Source organism: Myotis daubentonii, chromosome 6 (assembly GCF_963259705.1).
Source record: "Myotis daubentonii chromosome 6, mMyoDau2.1, whole genome shotgun sequence".
Taxonomy (NCBI): Eukaryota; Metazoa; Chordata; class Mammalia; order Chiroptera; family Vespertilionidae; genus Myotis; species Myotis daubentonii.
Genome location: NC_081845.1, coordinates 55,560,134 through 55,580,382, shown reverse-complemented (window position 1 = coordinate 55,580,382; position 20,249 = coordinate 55,560,134). Strand labels below are relative to the sequence as shown.

The following is a 20,249-nucleotide window of genomic DNA, read 5'->3' as shown; positions in this document are numbered from 1 at the left end:
CAGTGTGCCTGGGGCAAGTCGCCCCAGCTCAGGGCTTCAGCTGCATTATTTACCAAATGAAGGCGTGTCTTTCTTCCTTTTTGGTCTGGGACTCAGAGTAAAAAATACATCCTATGTCATCCATTTTCATCCAGTACGCACAGACACACTCCTGCACCTCTCACCTGCCGCCTGCCGCTTAGCGTGATCAGGTCAGGGAAGGGGGGCCGTGAGGGGCCACAGTGCCCTGAAGGGCAGTGGTCCCCACACAGACCTCCCCACAGCCAGAGGGAGGGGCCGGCCACGCAGACGGCAGAACCTCAGCAGCCTGTGTACTTGCCCCTGGGCCTTCATCACCCACCAGCACCGCCAGCGCCATCGCAGGCGGGCTAGCCTGGACTCAGAGGTGATGAACTGATGGTCGGAGACGCCGCATGTCTTCAAATAAAGGTTCATTCCAGGTCTTAGTACCAGGAAACAGAATAGAGGCTCCTAAGGAAATTGCATCGTCAAAACCACAATGTACATAAGCGCGGTAAAGCAGTGCGTACTCACACAGGTTGCGGAATGGTGTTGGATTCCTTCCTCAAAATGGAGGCCAGCGTGGGGTCGGCTTTAACTACAGACTGGTTTTTGTTGTTGTTGTTATTTGTTTATTTTTCTTCCAGATCCGACCATAAAAGCAGACATTAACAAATGGCGGGTCAAACTAGACAATTATTCCTCCCAGGAGCTGGGGAAAACCATCGTCTACTTGAACGGCTCCAGTCAGTCATGCCGCTTTCAGGAGTGCAACATGGGCAACCTGATCTGTGATGCCATGGTGAGTGGTCCACGGGGTGCAGGGCCCAGGCTAGCGGAGGGGAAGAGGGAGACGGAAAGGGGGAGGGAAGATGCAAGGGCGACAACCTGATGGTTATAGAACTGAGCATTTAAAACAAAATCAGTGCCCAGACAAAAGGGCAGGATTCACACTGGGCACCTTGGGAAGGAGTGTGAGCGAGACCAGCTGGCCATCGCTTGCATCTGCAAGGACTGAAGCCTTTATTGTAAGGAGGTCATTGTTGGTCTGAGTTTTGGGTGTTGCTTTTCCTGTAAGGTGATCAGAATACACAAACTCTGCTCCTCTAGACACAGTAGGTAAAACACATCTGCTTGGGCCTAACATGAAGACTGCATTTCCCGGGTCTGTCCTCTTGGCTCCAGAGAACGAGGGCTGGTGGGACCAGAACCTCCTACACAAGCAGAGGGTGACAACACACACTCACGACGATGACAACCACTCCTGAGGCTGAGCAAGGTGACCCTGCAAAGCACCGCTCTGCCCACCCCTCTGGGGGCTTTGCTGGGCCAAGGCCTCCCCAGTCAGAGGCAACGCCCACAGCCACGGCCTGTGCTCTGCACAAGCCTGGGACGCCGCCGCGCCCGGTAAATGTCTGCCGTGTAAATGAGTGTCCACGCTCTCCACGGGAAAACCACGGCTGCGAGGGAAGTGGCTAGAGATTCGCCAGGATGTGTGATGTTTCGAGGAAGGTCCCGAAGGAAACACCCCAGGCCGTAAGCTGTGCCGCACCAGCGCGGCCAAGGGTGGCCCTGAGAGGGGGCGGTGAAGGACTGAGAAAAGACAGACAAGAGAAGAAAGCTGGGTCTCGGTGGGACGCTGCCCTCTCTGATGGAGAGACAGCGCCACGGACTACAAGCCGTGTCTTTATTTCATAGCAGATTCCACGAGGCAAAGTAAGGGCGCGGTCAAGATGTTTACAACATTCTCGTGGGTTTCAATCCTACTCAATTACATGCACCTGAACTCTACCAGGCCCACATCACTCAGACACGTGGGGCCACGTGTTCAGACCATAGGTTCAAGCTTACAACAACAGCTGTTGGCTATAATTGTGCTGGGAGGGCTCTGCCCTCCAAGCTGGGACTTGCACGTGGCCATGAGAGGACTGTGCCCTCTCATTAGTCCGAGGCTTGAACCTGTCCAAACACTGTGGCCGCTCTCCACAGTAAGCAGTGCTTACCTCTCTGCTAAAAGACTGGGGCCAGGGTAAGAAAACTCTCCGTTTTGCACTATTTTTTTTTTTTCCAAACGAGAATATATTCATTTTATTTATTGTAATTAAACATATATTTTGTAAAAGAAGAGTAAGAATGCAACTAATTCTCCCCAGTTTCAGGAGGCTGTCCTTGGGCCTTCAAAATAGCTGGTTGGGAATTGGCTGGGGACCTGGACGTGGAGGCCAGGGTCCTGTGGGCCTGAGGCCTGGAGTCAAAAGGCTTTCAGGTTCCGCCTTCAGGGGCCAGTGTGGGGCCGGCCCTGGAGGGACAGCCCCGTAGGCCAGTCCGAACGGAGGCCTGGCCTGACTCAGAGCCAGTTCGCTGAGGCCCATGGAGAGCACGGGGTCTTAGGAGAGGGGCTCAGAGCTTGAGATGGGTCACCATGTCTTATTTGTCTTCTCATTCTGATGACTCTTGAGAGCTCTCTGGGAACACAGGAGCGGGGAGAAGCAGCTTCATGTCCTCAGGAGAGCCAACCACATTCCTGGACAGGATTTCAAGGAGGAAGACCCAGAATAACTCACGTAAACTCTGCTACCGTTGCAGATTAACAACAACCTCAGACACTTGGATGAAATGTCCTGGAACCACGTGTCCATGTGCATTTTAAACGGCGGTGGCATCCGGTCTCCCATTGACGAGCGGAACAATGGTATGCTCCCCAGGCTCGGGCCCTGGGCTCGGGGTGGCTGCGCCCACAGGCAGACGCAGCTCTGCAGCCTGCCACGCACCACAGTGTCAGTGCGAGCTAACTGCCACTCAGTCCTGCCTCGCCCAGACACACACACACACACACACACACACACACACACACCCCTCACACAGACGTGTTTTCTCAGGTGTGTTTGCATGGGGAGGCAGCAGACAGATTTGTGGACCCCAAGCTTGATCTAAGCTTCTGACTCACAACGTTAAATGGGAATTGTTGCTGATTCATGCAAGGTATTGGCAGCCTGCACACTGATATCTGGAAAGAGAAAGGCAACACTGTTCTGTGCTGGGAAACATACCACTGGATTCAGTCCTTTCCGTGCACTTACAGACATCCAGGGTTACCTTGCATGGTGTGAACTACACCAGCCAGGCAGCTGCTCAGACACTCAGGCTGTCTTGCCTGATACACTGTCATAACCAGCCCGTTTTGGTGTGAGCCCCAAGCTGGTCGCGTTGTCTCAATCAGGGGCAGGCGGCAGGGAAATGCTGTCTGCCTGGAGGACCTAAGCAATGCTTAACACTCACCACAGACCCAGCCTCACGCCAGGAGAGCCAGGCTAGGCACAGACGACGGGAGCCACAGCCGGTCACCAGCTCCTGCCATCTTGCTCAGGGGGGAGGGCACGGCCAAGGGCCTCTTGAATCCACTCCCACCTGCGCTGTGTCAGGAGCCACTTAGACTCCGGGTGCTGACCTAATCGCCTCCCATCCCCCTGGCCACCCCCGCCAGCCCTAAGGGAAGCTGGTCTGGGGAATGCTTGTTCTCAAGATACCTCCTTCTTCCTCCTCTGTGACCACCCTCAGGCACGATCACGTGGGAGAACCTGGCGGCCGTCTTACCCTTCGGAGGCACCTTTGACCTGGTCCAAGTAAAGGGCTCCACCCTGAAGAAGGCCTTCGAGCACAGCGTGCACCGCTACGGCCAGTCCACCGGCGAGTTCCTGCAGGTGGGCGGTAAGTCCCTCCCGGGTGAGGTGGGATTCCCGGCTGGTGGGCTCCGCTCCTCTTCACCAGGACCTCTGTGGCCAGGCCTGTTCAGGTTTTCCATAGGCCAACCCTGGCGCACAGTCTTTTAAAGGATGCGGACTCGCAGACCACCGAGATGAGGTCAGCGCCAAAGCTCGAGGCCCGGCACTGAGCAGTGCTGACAGTCCGATTGGGACAGCAGGTGGGCCCTATGCAGGCGCAGGCCCTCCTAACTCGAACGGGCCAGCTGCCTTGAAGTCGTTTCTATTAAAATCTTGGTTGTTCAAACATTCAATACTCTTTATAAAATAAAATAAAGTCCTTCCTGTGTTCTAATCATAACCATCTGGAACCCTGCAGAGGTTCAGGGGTGTGCAGCGTCCAATCAGTTATTAACACGGACGATTTCCGGGGGGGCGGCCTGCTGCATAGACACACCTGATTATTGAAGCAAGGGGTTCGAATTGGGCGGAACATTTGTTCTGGCCGGGCTCCAGCCCTGGCCTCACCCTATAGTGGTCTGGTTCCACGGTCACCTGGGCAAGTCCTCAACATCTCTGAATGCAGAGGAAACCTGCCTGCCCTGCTCATCCCACGAATTCCAGTGAACATCGAATGAAAATAAATTCTTCTGAAATTGCCAAGGACTTCTGAAACGCTTTTGTCAATAATTCCACAGCCCCGTGCATTAACCTTTACATTAACATTCTTACTTGATCCTGAAAGGATAGCCTGGCCTCGTTTTGGGTTTTTTTTTACTGTAGATGGTGGCCCCGCTCGATGGGTGTGACTGTGGCGCTCTTCCTCTGCAGAACGCTTGGGACTGAGGGGCTGCAGAAGGCGGGGGGCCTGGGCTCGGGCCTGCTGCCTGAGGGGTAACACACACCTTCTGCGTTTTTCCAGGAGAGAGTGGGGGGAACAGCGGGTTTTGATGCTCCAGCCTGATGCTGGGGAGTCGTATGTCCTGTGGAAGTCACTCACGTCCCAGTTATCACCATTTTGTACTCGTCAGCTTTGTAACAAATGGCCCGCCCCTCTCACCTATTTCTCGTTTGCCAAAGCTGCTGAGCCAATTCATTTGGGATTTTGGGAAGATGTCGTTTCTCCCACAGAGCCAGTCCTTGCCCACTCCGAGCCAGAGCCCGTTTTCCTCCAGTGGTTCTCGGGCCTCCCAGAAGGACTCACCCTAACCAGGAAGGGTAGCTGCAATGTCACCTCAACCCCTGCTGAAATTTCACTCACGCTCACACTCAATGAAAACCAAGCCCAGGGCCCCAGCTCCAGGTTTTGGCCAATATCTTTCTCTCAGAAAACAGAAATTTCCCTTTGGGTCCAGTGAAAACATGCAGACTCATTTCTTTTCTAGGAATCCACGTGGTGTATGATCTTTCCCGAAAACCTGGGGACAGAGTGGTCAAACTCGATGTTCTCTGCACCCGGTGCCGAGTGCCCCGTTACGAGCCGCTCAGAACGGGTGAGGTGTATAAGGTGGTCCTCCCGAGCTTCCTTGCCAGCGGTGGAGATGGATTCCAGATGTTAAAAGAAGAGGCACTAGAACATAACTCAGGTAAGCCAGGCGCCTGTTCCTCTCCACGTCCCACAGGTACTCAGGAACAACAGTGCTGGTCCAAAGCGGGGAGCGACTCACGATGCCAGAGCAGCCAAGGCAGAGGCCAACTCCCTCCCGTGTGTGGGAACATGTGCCTGTCCCTTCCCAGCACCCATACCCAGCCATCCACACCAGGGAAAATGCATTTATAAATCAAAACTGTTTTTAAAACTCTTTTATGTACATATAAACAGCTATTTAAATTTTGAAAAATGAATTTTTTCATTTACAGAAAAAACATACCTCTAGAACAGCCGTGGGCAAACTACGGCCCGCGGGCCGGATCCGGCCCATTTGAAATGAATAAAACTAAAAAAAAAAAAAAAAAAGACCGTACCCTTTTATGTAATGATGTTTACTTTGAATTTATATTAGTTCACACAAACACTCCATCCATGCTTTTGTTCCGGCCCTCCGGTCCAGTTTAAGAACCCATTGTGGCCCTCGAGTCAAAAAGTTTGCCCACCCCTGCTCTAGAACTTTAGGTTGGCCGTGGAAAATCATCATAGTACATCATCTCAGCTTTCTACAAGAAGCTTTTAGTGTGGATGGGTCAAGGGGTGCGTGGGAGAAGACCCGCCCTTTCAGCCCAGCGTGTTGGTGGAGCACGTTACGGGAACCACACTTGAGCCAGTCAGTATTTCTGTCAGCATTTAGGGCCATTAGACACCAGCTTCTTAAAAATCCTTTTGAGAACCACATCATGTGCATGAAGTCCACCAAGAGAATCCACTGCCCCTTCCTCTTCTCCAGGGAGAAATCAGTGTGCTTGCAAGACACGGGCACAGCTCCCCTGAATCTTCGGGGTGCAGCTCAGCCAGTTCCTCCGCAGCCCTGCCAGGGCAGACCGCCATTCCAGCTGCTGGTTCCAAGGAGGCAGAGAGCAGTCAGGGCAGAGGAGGCAGCCCTTCCCGGGGAAAGGCACTGGCGACTTCTGTGCACTCCACGCCAGAAGATGGAAAGGCAAGCTTAACAAGGTGTTCTCTTTAGTGCCATGAGGCAGAGGCTGATGGCTGGGCAGCACCAAGCCCACCCTGGCCGATGGGTGTTAGAGAAGAGGAACTCAACCAGAGGCTGAAGGGGGCCTGGGCTCTAAGGGTTCTCAACCCTGGCTACACATCAGAACCACTAGGGAGCATTTTAACTACCAGTACCTTGGCCCCAACTTTAAGAGATTCGAATTTAATTGAGTAGGGAGAAAAGTCTCTTCCAGTGATTCTAATGTATTCCCAGGGGTGAGAACCAGAGAGGAGGTCTTTTTTAAGTATTAGAGTGTGTGTGTGTTTTATTGAGATTGTATTGACATATAACATTAGTTTCAGGTGTACAACGTAATGACATGATCTTTGTATACATTGTGAAAGCACCCAAGTCTAGTTAACATCCATCACCGTACATAGTTACAAAACATACATATTTTTCTTGTGATGAGGATTTTAAGGTCTACTCTCGTAGCAATGCGGTATGGATATAGTCACCATACTGAGCTTTACATTCCCAACACTTTATAATTGGAAGTTTGTACTTTTTAATCCCCTTCACCCATTTCTCCCACCCCTCATTACCCTGCCTCTGGTAACCACTAATCTGTTCTCAGTATCTGTTAGCTTGGTTTTGTTGTTGTTGAATTCCACATATAAGTAAAATCATATGATATTTGTCTTTTTTTGCTTATTTCATGTAGCATAATGCCCTCAAGATCCATCTGTGTTGTCCCAAATGGCAAGATTTCTTTTTTTTTTTTTCCTTATGGCTGAATAGTGTGTATACACAGCATGGGGCAAAAGTAAGTTTACAGTTGTGATGCTTTGAAACACAGAATTTATTCTTATATTCTTATTATATTGTTTTCCATATGAACAACTGTAAAGCTACTTTTGCACCACCTATATATATGTATGTCACAATTTCTTTATCCATTTATCCACTGATGGATACTTAGGTTGCTTCTTTATCTTAGCTACTGAAAATAAGACTGCAGTGTACATGGGGGTGCATATATTTTATGTAGTGTTTTCATATTCTTTGGATAAATACTCATGAGTGGAATTGCTGGATCATATGGTAGCTCCATTTTTAATTTTTTGAGGGACCTCCATAAGGTTTTCCATAGTGGCTGTGTGCATTTATATTCCTACCAACAATGCACATCGTCACCAACACTCCTTGTCTTTTTTATGACGGCCATTTTAATAGGTGTGAGGGGATACCTCACTGTGGTTTTGATTTTCATTTCCATGATGATTAGTGATGTTGAGCATCTTTTCTTTCTTGTTTTTATTACATCTTTATTGTTCAGATTATTACAGTTGTTCCTTTTAACCCCCATTGCTCCCTTTCACCCAGTTCCCACCCTACCTCCTGCCCTTACCCACCCCCCACTGTCCTCGTCCATAGGTGTACGATTTTTGTCCAGTCTCTTCCCGAACCCCCCACACCGCCTTCCCCTCGAGAATTGTCAGTCCACTCCCTTTCTATGCCCCTGATTCTATTCTATTCACCAGTTTATTCTGTTTGTCAGATTTTTTATTCACTTGATTTTTAGATTTACTTGTTGATAGATATGTATTTGTTGTCCCTTTGTTGTTCATAATTTTGATCTTTACCTTTTTCTTCTTCTTCATCTTCTTAAAGAATACCCTTCAGCATTTCATATAATACTGGTTTGGTGGTGATGAACTCCTTTAGCTTTTTCTTATCTGTGAAGCTCTTTATCTGACCTTCTATTCTGAATGATAGCTTTGCTGGATAAAGTAATCTTGGTTGTAGGTTCTTGCTATTCATCACTTTGAATATTTCTTGCCACTCTCTTCTGGCCTGCAAAGTTTCTGTTGAGAAATCAGCTGACAGTCGTATGGGTACTCCCTTGTAGGTAACTAACTGTTTTTCTTTTGCTGCTTTTAAGATTCTCTCTTTGTCTTTTGCCCTTGGCATTTTAATTATGATATGTCTTGGTGTGGTCCTCTTTAGATTCCTTTTGTTTGGGGTTCTCTGCACTTCCTGGACTTGGAAGTCTATTTCTTTCACCAGGTAGGGGAAGTTTTCTGTCGTTATTTCTTCAAATAGGTTTTCAATATCTTGCTCTCTCTCTCTTCTTCTGGCACCCCTATAATTCGGATGTTGATACTATTCAAGCTGTCCCAGAGGCTCCTTACACTATCTTCATATTTTTGTATTCCTTTTTTCCTTTTGCTTTTCCGGTTGGGTGTTTTTTGCTTCTTTGTATTTCAAATCTTTGACTTGATTCTTGAGATCCTCTAGTCTGCTGTTGGATCTCTGTATATTATTCTTTATTTCAGTCAGTGTATGCTTAATTTCTAATTGGTCCTTTTTCATATCCTTGAGGGTCTCGCTATATTTCTCAGAAGTTTTTAGAAGATTCTTGAGTAACCTTATAACCATGGTTTTGAACTCTATATCCAGTAGTTTGCTTTCATCTATTTCTTTCATTTGTGACTTATTTCTTTGTCTCTGCATTTTGGCTGCTTCCCTATGTTGATAGAGTGGCTATGTGTGCTAGGTGTCCTATAGGGCCCAGTGGCTCAGCCTCCCAATTACCTGAGGTGGATACTCTTGGTGCACCCCTTTGTGGGGTGTGTGCACAGTCTTGTTGTAGTTAAGCCTTGATTGCTGTTGGTATCCCTGGGAAGAATTGACCTCCAGGCCAATTGGCTGTGAGGACCAGTTGTGTCTACAATGGGAGAACTGCTGTGCTGGAGACACCCTTATGGGGCAGGACTTGCTTCAGTGGGGCATTGGCACTCACTGAGTCTGCCCAGGTTTTTAGGTGGAGAAAGGCCAGGCCATTCATATGCAAGAGCCTCAGCGGACAGCTTGGGTGGGGTTGTAAATTGGGTGGGGAGGGATCTCAAGGAATCACCAGAGCGGAGCAAACCTCAATGGCTGCCAGTCTGCTCTGCCTCGGAGAGGTCCCCGGATCTGTGTCCCACGGCCCCGTGCAGGAACAATGACCGCTGCAAGCACCTCTGGGAGAAAGCCACCCTCACATTCCTGCCCGATGCCAGACAGTCCAGTTTCTCTCCGTATGAGTTGGGTCCCCAAATTCTCACCCGGAACTGGAGGGAGCTTGTATCTCCCTCCGAATTGAAAAAGACAACAGCGTACCCAGCTGCCAGCCCCTTTCGCGCACGCCTCCACACCTCCGCACTTCCACACCTCCGCACCTCCTACTGGACTCAATGTGCTTTTCTCTTTCCTTCTAGTTGTATAATTTCCACTCAGCCAGCTTTCCTGTGGTTCTGGATGATATTCGGTTTGTCTTTTAGTTGTAGTTTTAATGTGGTTGTGCACGGCAGCAAATTCAGGTGTTTACCTATGCCGCCATCTTGGTTCTCCTGAGCATCTTTTCTTATGTCTGTTGGCCATCTGTGCGACTTTTGTGGAAAAATGTCTATTCAAATCCTCTGCCCAATTTTAACCAGATTTTTTTCTACTGACTTGTATGACTTCTATATATTTTTTTACTACAAACCTCTTATCAGATACATGATTTATAGAGTGGTATTTTTTAAATAAATTTTGCTGGGTTCCTAAGGGTTTGTTGTAGTAGGCAATTAGTATTTCTTTATTAGCTCTCCTTTTGGAAATGAAGCCCCGTTGCCTCTCCAGCAATTATGTGGAAATGATTCTGGAGCAGGCAAGCAAAAGGAAGCCATGGTATGTCTCAACTCGTTTCTCCTGCCCAGTTCCCCAAGTGCTTTAAAGGCAATGATGTCCACAACCTTTCCCCTGAGTTGCATTCACACCTGGAACACGAAAAGGCACTTGTGATCAGCACTCTTCTATTCTTCCGGAACACTTTACCTCTACAATGAAAGGACTGTTCCCCCAATTACAATTACAAAGGACTTGAGAGAAATGCATTGGTTGTCTCCTCTCTATTGATACCTTTCCTGTCACTAAAATAATGTCCATGTTTTCCTAGGTGACCAAGATATCGACGTGGTTTCTCAATACATCTCAAAAATGAAAGTCATTTATCCAGCAGTTGAAGGTCGGATCACGTTTTCTGCAGGAAGCCGTTACCATGGAAACTTTTATCTAATATTCCTCTCAATTTTAGCAGCTATCCTTGTTTTATACCAATAGCCAAAAAACTCTCCTTGTCATTAGTGTGTGAAACTGCCTTTTAAGAACTTTCTTTATAATGGCACAGACCGTCTTCGCAGGCTCCTAGAAGCTGAGCTTAGAAGATCATAAATAAAGACATTGACATCATCACTCAGGATCAACAACTTAGTGAACACACAGGAAAAGAATTTAAAATGAGCCCTGAGAGAGGAAGACCACCGTCTTCGGTTTGCATATGCATATTTTAAGCTGTTCAGAATACTTAATGGACTCCTCTCTTCATGGATAACAAATTTCTGCTTTATTTCTGATCTCTTCTTTTTCCTTTTTAGCTCCTGTTATAGCAAGTTGCATGGACTAATAAGAGCATCATTCTTTCTTGTGCCTCGTACATTCCTTTGATGAGTCAAGGAACAAATGATGCAGCAGATAATGGGACCGGCCAAGTCAAGGGGCGGGAAGAAAGGGAAGGGAAGGAAGGGCACCCAGGACCGATTTCCATTGCAGAAGAGAGCTAAAGGACATAGGTTTCTTTTTTCTTTTTTTTTTTTAAATATATTTTATTGCTTTTTTACAGAGAGGAAGGGAGAGGGATAGAGAGTCAGAAACATCGATGAGAGAGAAACATCGATCAGCTGCCTCCTGCACATCCCCCAATGGGGAAGTGCCCGCAACCCAGATACATGCCCTTGACCGGAATCGAACCTGGGACCCTTCAGTCCGCAGGCGACGCTCTATCCACTGAGCCAAACCGGTTTCGGCGAGGTTTCTTACATAGATATTTCCTGAGAGTAGCAGCATAGTGCCTGGCACACGGCATTAACTGTTTACGAGATTCCATCGGTTCTGCTTCTGTGCTCTTTCCTTTCTTCTTAATTTTAAGGTGTCATGAGAAGAGAACCTTCTTAGACCAAGTGTCATTCTAAACCTCCCCAGCAAGTGCCAATACTGTGCTTATTCTAGTCACACCACAAACACACACACACACTCCCCCGTCGTGGCACACCTTGAGGGGAGACAAGGGTTGATTTTTAAAAACGGTGTACAGCAGCAGTTTGAAGTCAGCTCTGCCTCCAACCCGGAACAGTCACTCTGAAGTCATTCTCAAGTCTACTAGTAGATATGAGAGCTCCTACCTGGGCGTGGGCCCCTCTGAGTGGATGCTCAGGAAATACCCAGACTGAAGAGATGATTTTTGCCCAAAGGTGGTTGTGGGAACATGTGAACCTGCTCAGTGTTGCATGATCCAATGAGAAAGGGAAATCTTCACCTTAGAAAACAGTAAGCACCTAAGAAAGAAAGAGCACCTACAATGACCACAAAATAAAACTAAACAGAAACTTGTATGGACCATAAGGGAGTATGGGAGGAGTTTCTGGGGTGCTACAGTTTTCCATGTCTATCTGGTTGGTGACAGGCTTGTCCAGTGTGTGAAATCCATTGAACTGTATGTTTGTGATTTATACACATTTCCAAATATATTTATGTGTATAAAAAAGTTAAAAATAGTGAGCAAACAGTAGCTAGAGGTTTGGAGAGGGAATGTTTATTTCTTAATGTTTACAAATATTAAGTACCCTTGACATAGAATATACTTGTCATAACATCTGTATAAAGGTTGTGGCAGTAAAATAATGTCCTCAGTTCTATGTATATACACATTCACTATAAATAATGTCAGTAAGATTGTAGGTAGCCCTAACTGGTTTGGCTCAGTGGAGAGAGCGTCAGCCTGTGGACTTAAGGGTCCTAGGTTCGATTCTGGTCAAGGGCACATACTTGGGTTGCGGGCTGGATTCCCAGTAGGAGGCGTGCAGGAGATAGCCGATGAATGATTCTCATCATTGATGTTTCTATCCCTCTCTCCTCCTCCTTTCCTCTGTGAAATCAATAAAAATAAAAACAAAAAAGATTGTAGGGAAAATTAGAAGTGCATTTGGGGTATATTTTTTATGCTTGGACTTGTAAAATAGAATAAATTCTACTAGAGCCCAAACTTTAAAGAACATTTTTATAACTTTTCTAAATATGTGTGCATGTGTTGTGCAATGGTTTAAGAAATGACCTCAAAAAACTTTGTAATTGCAGATTCCAAACAATAAAATTGAGGATAGGCTCTTTGTCTTTGGTAGTTATTTCTTCTTTCTAGTGAACATCTATAACCCAAGACAATAAGAAAACTTATTTCTGACTGACAGAAAACTGACAATTTACTGACATCATTTCCCTTGATCATAGGCCACTTGCTATCAATAACCCTCCCTGTCCCCCTTCTCACCCCAAAAATGGAAAGAAAAATATATGTAATTTTTAGGGAGGCGAGAAGAGTAAGTAAAGAATATTTTAAGTAAGACTACTACACTTTCTGGCTTTCATATGTAGAATCTGATGTAGAAACTGTTTTGAGGCCTGTAATGGTTTACTAGAAATAAAAAAGGTCCACATTAGTGTTGGGGATTTTAATTGATTTATCTGAACTGGTTGTGCATTTAGGAATCTTTAAGCGTACAGATGACACAATAGACTCTAATCAATTAGACACACAAAATCCATTTGGTGGCGGAGCGCCTTCAGCAACTTGAGACAGTGAGTTGGCTTTCTAGAAGAAAGCTTAGGCGGCCAACAGCTGTCCTTTAGAAAAAGTTGTTCCCTCGGGGAGTATGCAGTTCCATGGATGTTTGGCTAAGTTTGCCTAAATTAGGAAAGGTCCTGGATTCATTTCATGGGGCTACTGTAACGAAGTGCCACAAACTGGGTGGCTTAAACAGCAGATAATCATCTCAGTTCTGGAGGTTTCGAGTCTCAGATCAAGCTGACAGGGTTGGTTCCTTCTAAGGTTTTGAGAATCTATTGCACATAAATTAAAACGACTGTTGAGCAATTCAACAGTCTGCAGAGTTTAGTAGTCCCATTCTCTAGTCCAGGGGTTGCCAATCTTTCGGACCTCAAGGACCACCAGTGAACCACGGACCACAATTGGCGACCGCTGCAAGCATGTCAAACTCAAAGGCTAACACGGGCTGAATAAACAAGGTTTAAGTTTATGTGGGCCACAAAAAACCAAAAGCTTCAATTTTCATAGAAACATAGGTTTATTTTGATCAAGACATGCTGAATACAAAGGGCTGAAATAAATGAGTAATTGTTAACAAAATAATAGAACATTTTAATAAAAATTTTTTTCTTGAATATCAACTTACCAGACACTGAATAACTGCACAAATTAATAAGCATAACTCAAACCTATTTTTCTTGTTCTCCGAAAGCAAAATACGTCAAGACTAATGATGTGGAAATTGGCTGCTAGAATATTCGCTGCTAGTATTAGCGGAGAGAAATGGTGCGCCTGCGCGTAAGGTGCATTAGGGAAATGAATGCAACACGGTTACAGTAATCAGTCATTAGCAAACATTGTAGTTCATTATTAATAATGTATATCAAAATATTGTAAAGATTAAGTTACAAAATTTTTATTAAAATGTTTCTTACATACCATCTTGATCACATTACATTGCCTGGGCCGCAAACATATTCGTTGTGGGCCACATGCAGCCCGTGGGCCGCGAGTTTATCCCTCTGGTGTTCGCCTGCCACCCTAAACTTATTTGTATCTTGTCTGTGTCCACACAGATGCATCTCTTATGCACTTAACTTCTTTTAACTATTCAATCTGCATGGCTGATTTCTCACCCCCTTCGGTTCTTTTCTTCAGTGTCCCACCCAACATTATTTAAAATTGTAACCCTGTACCCATACCACTCTATTTCCTTTCTCAGTTTATTTTCCTCTCAACACTTACTTTATAACATATTATACTGTTTCTTCACTTATTATTTATTGCGTCTCCCTCAGTTTGAATGTACGCTTATAAATGCACAAATATATCCCTAACATCTAAAACTGGCACATGGTGAAGGTTAAATACACATTTGTTGAATTGAATGAATCGCACATAAGTCCCTCTCTCAGACCCCTGTGCCACCCCCTTCACTTAGATGAAAAGCCACAGTCCTTTTCTCCAGGATCATCTCCTCCAGAGAAAACAAAGAATATAATTTCACCACCTACAAACACAAACACCCTTTTCATTGTGCAGAGCAGTTTGACTCTTATTCTAACCCTTCTAAAACCAAAAGACCAATTAACTCTTCCCCAAAAAGGATGGCTGACTTTTCCAATGATTAAATTCTGTAGCCTCCTTCCCCTACTCCCTAAAATAAAGAGGATTCCAATTTTTCCAGCAGTATCTCTTTTCCCTTCTCCCTTTTTTTCTACATCAGGGATTAGCAAACTACAGCCTATGGGCTAAACCCTGCCTGCCACTGCTGGATGAAAATAAGGTTTTATTGGAATACAGCCATATCCATTACTTGAAATGAAACAATATGTTGAAATAAAAACACGATTTTTCACTGGATTTAACCATCTTCTAAGGGCCCAGAGGCCTCAGGTTAAAGATCTCTCCTCTATGTACCCAGCACTGTTAAAGATATTCTTAAATACATGAGAGAGACCATACATGAAGTACAATATAGTGGACAAGCAAGATTTGTTTGCTCAGTCATTATTATTCTAATGCTGACTGTATCTGAAATTACAACTTATATATAACATTAGTTTGCTAAGAAGAGTGGCAAAATAGACTTGTTTATATTCTATTGTAAAATTTAATGGTTTTTTCCCTAGCTGGTTTGGCTCAGTGGATAGAGCATTGGCCTGCAGACAGAAGGGTCCCAGGTTGGATTCCAGTCAAGGGCACATGCCCGGGTTGCGGGCTCCATCCCCAGGGAGGGGTGTGCAGGAGGCAGCCAATCAATGATTCTCTCTCATCATTGATGTTTCTGTCTTTCCCTCTCCCTTCCTCTCTGAAATCAATAAAAAATATATTTTAAAAAAAATTTAATGGTTTTTAATAAGTCAATAAATGGTTATTTAAGTGCTATCTTTCAACCATTTATCAGAATCTTCTGATATCTATAACTAAATGATCATACTTGTAACATAATCTTCTGACCTTTATGAATTTCAAAGTGCTTTCCATATGTTTAATTTCATTTTATCCCCCTAATCAGAAATACCAATAACACATTTGAAAAATGTGAAAGCTCATATAGTAGAGGACACTCTTTATATAAAGATGGATAGAAAGGAAAGTGCAAAGTAAAATATTTGCAATATACCAGGGGAACATACTATTTATAGGGATCCAGAAAGTGACTACTTTTGGAAATAAAAGCTCCTTTCATGGGGAAACACTGACAAGATCATGAAAACTAGAGAGACAGATCTAAGTCTAACCTCACCCCTCTCTCTGGTTTCAACATCCTCTCCTATAAAATAGAAATAATGCCATCTCACAGTTACTGTGAGGGATAATGAAATGTGATCAAGTATATAAAATGCCTGGCCAATGATATTGCATCTAGTTCCTTCCTCTTTTATAATGTGAATTGTTGATTTTATATGTGAAGACTTTTATACGTCACATTTTATTTTTATGTTTTTGTTTTTTTCAATTAAACATTTTCTTTAAATAGAGCTCACCAACTGCTATGGATTGAATTGTGTCCTCCTAGAATTCATATGTTGAAGCCCTAAACCCCAATGTTACTCATTCTGGGGATGAGGCTTTCAGGAAATAATTAACGTTCAATGAGTCATAAGGGAAGGGCCATATTCCAATAGGACTGGTGGGAGAAGTAGAAGGGAAGGAAGGAGAGAAGAGGAAGGAAAAGGAAGCAGCAGGAGGAGGAGGTGGGAAAGGGGAAGAGGAAGGATAGATCTTTTTTTCTTTCTCTTCCCGTACTCTGGCCCACAGGAGTCACCTAAGCACACCTACCATGCTGGCACCCCGATCTTAGACTTCCCAATCTCTAGAACTGTAAAATTAAATTTCTGTTATTTAAGCTACCCATAGTCTATGGTATTTTTGTAATGGCAGCCCAAATAGACTTATACATGCATAACTTTTTTCTCATCTAAATAAACAGAATATCACAATTTAGAAGCAAGTATGTAAGGATGTCATAAATACTGCTATACTTATTTTTCCAGTTCACATTGACATCTTAAATAATGTTCAAAATGTTATACATTTAAATGTGAAGAGGTAGTAGCCTAATTAATTTTTTACCTGTCCCTGAGAAATTACTAAATGTTTAAGGCTTAATATTAAAGCACTGATTTTCAGAAACTCATATATATTCTACAATTTTCAGGTAATTAAAAATATAATAGGGCCCTAGCCAGGTAGCTCAGTTGGTTAGAGCGTCATCCTAATATGCCAAGGATGTGGATTCTTTACAAGGTCAGAGCCATACAAGAATTAACCACTCAATACATAAATAAGTAGAACAACAAATCCATGTTTCTCTCTCAATCTCTCTCCTTTCCTTTCTCTCTAAAAATATTTTTAATCAATCAATAAAAAATATATAGATATATTTAATAGTACAGATAAAATCTTTTCAAAAACTTACAACAGCTAATGATCATTTTATGAAGCCTTTGAAAAAATAAGTGCATATCATTAAACGAGTTATTTTTCCAAATTATATTTCAGAGTCCCCAAATAACCCAGTTTAGTGCCTAATACATGGCTGAAACTCAATAAATATATTCTGAATGAACACTACAACCAATAACCAAACACAAAATGCTCAATCTTGAAAGACAAATTTGTTTCAAGGAGAAAAACAAAGAATGAGAAAGAATTGTAAGTAGAATTCTAAACACTGAATTTCTAAAAACAATCATTTAAATTCACTTTCCTCAAGTAATAACAGTGAATTCTACATTTTTCTTTTGGAGAGACAACTGACAACATAAACCAAAAATCTATTTAACTAAATTTCTTATACCTATAAGCTTTTGGAATATAGTTACATCCATTCATTGAAATGTAGTTGTAACCACACAATTACAAATATCTCAGTTTTCACCCCTAAAAGGCTATAACCTGTCACTCATCCAACAAAATCAAGAAGTCCCTTGTTTGCTCTGGAAAATTCATAAAGGATGTCTTCTTTATAGATACACAATTAACTATGTAGAAAGAGAAGAAAAAGGGGAAATAAACCTCCTAAAATATATTAACTCTAAATAAGAAAGCAAGTAATATCTTACCCCTATTTCTCCACACTAAACATAATTATTTTCAAAATGATACAATACAAAGGTTGTCAGCCTTATCTGTTTGCCCGAAGAGGATTATGAATTATCTCTTAAAAAATGGATACAACAAGTGACATATATTCTAATAGAATTTAAATAACAAATGTAAAACAAAAGGCTATGAAACCACCAAAGCCGGTTTGGCTCAGCGGATAGAGCGTCGGCCTGTGGACTGAAGGGTCCCGGGTTCGATTCCAGTCAAGGGCATGTACCATGGTTGCGGGCATATCCCCTGGTTGCGGGCATATCCCCAGTGGGAGATGTGCAGGAGGCAGCTGATCAATGTTTCTCTCTAATCGATGTTTCTGGCTCTCTATCTCTCTCCCTTCCTCTCTGTAAAAAGTCAATAAATCATATTTAAAAAAAAAAAAAAGGCTATGAAACCAAACCACTTTCAATCATAATTAAGTTAGTCTTTATTAAAACAAAAAAATCTCAGAGACAGAATTACATGATATATACAAGAATATACAAAAGTAAAAGAAAAAACAGTATATTTCTACTACATTAGCACAGCAGAAATTTTAACTGGTTATTCTATCCCAAATCCAAATGTTTACATCCAGGACGTCACAGAGGTAACTTCCTTTTGTACCTAAAGAAAAAATAAGTCCATTTAATAAAAGACAATAAGGTTCATTTATGAACTGCCTAACAGTTCCACAATTCCAGTGTACCTAAGACACAAATATTGCCATCTCACAATCCAGGACCCCTCAGGTGATGTCGGACTGATGGTTTCAGCCAGGTCCCTGCAGGCCAGGCCAAGGGACCCCATCAGTGCAGGAATCCATGCACCGGGCCTCTAATATGCATGTAAGATCTTTGGTTAATCTCTTACCGCCCTTCCCCCTCCCGGCTTCCCTCTGAGATTCATCAGTCTGTTCCAGGTTTCCATGCTTGTGCATTGAGCATCTGACCCCTGGTGGTCAGTGCACAACATAGCTACCAGTCAAACGGTTGCTTAGGCTTTTATAAATATAGATATAACAAAGAAATTAGTTGGTATATGCCTTATGTTTTAGAGATGAGAAAAATGGTAAGGTATGGGGACAGACCTTATAAAATTTCAAACAGACAGTTGAAGGTTTTCTGTACTCATTTCCATGTAAATTGAATATAAAATGTCCATAACTGCTACCCTGTTTTAATATATATATAATATTACTATAATGAAAGCTAATAGGTAAATAGTTCAAATCTGAATTCTTCTACTCTATGAAACTGGTATTTCAATGCTATACCAAACCCTTGAAGAGCAGTTATTTCATCTGACCAAAGGGGTTAGTCAGAAAAATATAAACAGTAAAAAATAACTTAAATCTTTGCTCTAACCTCCAAATCCTCAAGAGTCAATATAATGATAATAATTACCATCCTTTTTTAAAATTCAGCTGCTTCAAAAATACTCAAGTCTGACTCACACAGCATTCAGTGTTGCTGACGACAGCCTGGAGAACTTGGCCATGCTAGTGTTGGGACTTAACCTCACACCTTCCTCTGGAAAGACTACGGGGTATAGTGTCCCTTTCTGCTTTTAATTAGGAAGGAATGAAGTTAAGGCAAAGGCTATTCAGTTCCTGCCACCAAAATCCATTCTACATTTGAGCACACTGAATAAAGAAAGTACAAAGATCTATTTGTTAAGGTTGTTCATATTTAAAAGGATCATAGTCAAGGATTTTCTTAATTTTTATGGCCCTATTAAAATAAATGTCAGAGTATATGATTAATAGCAAAGAATAAAATTGCTGATTTTTAGTTACCTTATTGAGCTCTGGAAACAGCTCTTGTATCACAATGTCCAATAAAACATAAGTCAGCTAAAGCACCAAAAAAAAATTTTTTAAGGCATTAGACAAACCCATAAAAATTGAGAAACACAAAATTCAGGGCTGTGGTTACTTCTAAATGGGAAGGCAGGGAATAGAACTGACAATATAAAACAAGCACAAAAGTAGCTTCAATAGTATCAATAATGCTCTATTTTGCTTAAATATATTTTTATTGATTTCAGAAAGAAAGTGAGAGGGAGAGAGATAGAAATATCAATGATGAGAATCACTGACCGGCTGCCTCCTGCACCCTCTCTACTGGGGATCAAGCCCACAACCTGGGCATGTGCCTTTAACCAAAATCAAACCCAAGACCCTTCAGTCTGCAGGCCAATGTTCTACCTGCTGAGCCAAAACTGGCTAGGACGATAATGCTCTATTCTTAAGTCCATTGTTAGATACTCATGTGTTTACATGTGGACAGTTTATTATTATGCCTCATAACTCATTTTATATGTAACAAAAATTTTAAAGAAATTTTAAAGAAATTATGTTATCTGAAAGGTGAAATTCTCAATTTTTAAATTTTTACTTTATTTCATGAAATTTCTGTATATCCCAATTTTTCTACAATGAATGTTTATTTTAAATCAAAACAAATCAGCTGAAACCGGTTTGGCTCAGTGGATGGAGCGTTGGCCTGCGGACTGAGGGGTCCCGGGTTCGATTCCGGTCGGGGGCATGTACCTGGGTTGCGGGCATATCCCCAGTGGGAGATGTGCAGGGGGCAGCTGATCGGTGTTTCTCTCTCATCGATGTTTCTAACTCTCTATCTCTCTCCCTTCCTCTCTGTAAAAGATCAATAAAATATATTAAAAAAA

The 20,249-nt window shown here is 43.2% G+C and overlaps 2 protein-coding genes across 13 annotated transcripts in view; one reads left to right on the top strand and one right to left on the bottom strand.

The window, feature by feature from the left end:
- NT5E (5'-nucleotidase ecto) overlaps nucleotides 1-12,536 on the top strand; it is a 64,191-nt gene extending 51,655 nt beyond the window's left edge. The window contains exons 5-10 of the mRNA XM_059701058.1: nucleotides 648-802; nucleotides 2,587-2,692; nucleotides 3,559-3,708; nucleotides 5,087-5,287; nucleotides 10,275-10,947; nucleotides 11,186-12,536. Coding sequence (XP_059557041.1) covers nucleotides 648-802; nucleotides 2,587-2,692; nucleotides 3,559-3,708; nucleotides 5,087-5,287; nucleotides 10,275-10,438 — 776 coding nt within the window. The 3' untranslated portion in view covers nucleotides 10,439-10,947; nucleotides 11,186-12,536. The remainder of the gene's footprint in view (nucleotides 1-647; nucleotides 803-2,586; nucleotides 2,693-3,558; nucleotides 3,709-5,086; nucleotides 5,288-10,274; nucleotides 10,948-11,185) is intronic.
- Nucleotides 12,537-17,982: 5,446 nt separating this feature from the next.
- SNX14 (sorting nexin 14) overlaps nucleotides 17,983-20,249 on the bottom strand; it is a 72,461-nt gene continuing 70,194 nt past the window's right edge. For all 12 annotated transcript variants that reach the window (XM_059701051.1, XM_059701053.1, XM_059701043.1 and 9 more), the window contains 2 exons: nucleotides 19,360-19,416; nucleotides 17,983-18,188 (listed from right to left, as the gene is read on the bottom strand). In XM_059701051.1, the coding sequence (XP_059557034.1) occupies nucleotides 19,361-19,416 (56 nt within the window). In that variant the 3' untranslated portion in view covers nucleotides 17,983-18,188; nucleotide 19,360. The remainder of the gene's footprint in view (nucleotides 18,189-19,359; nucleotides 19,417-20,249) is intronic.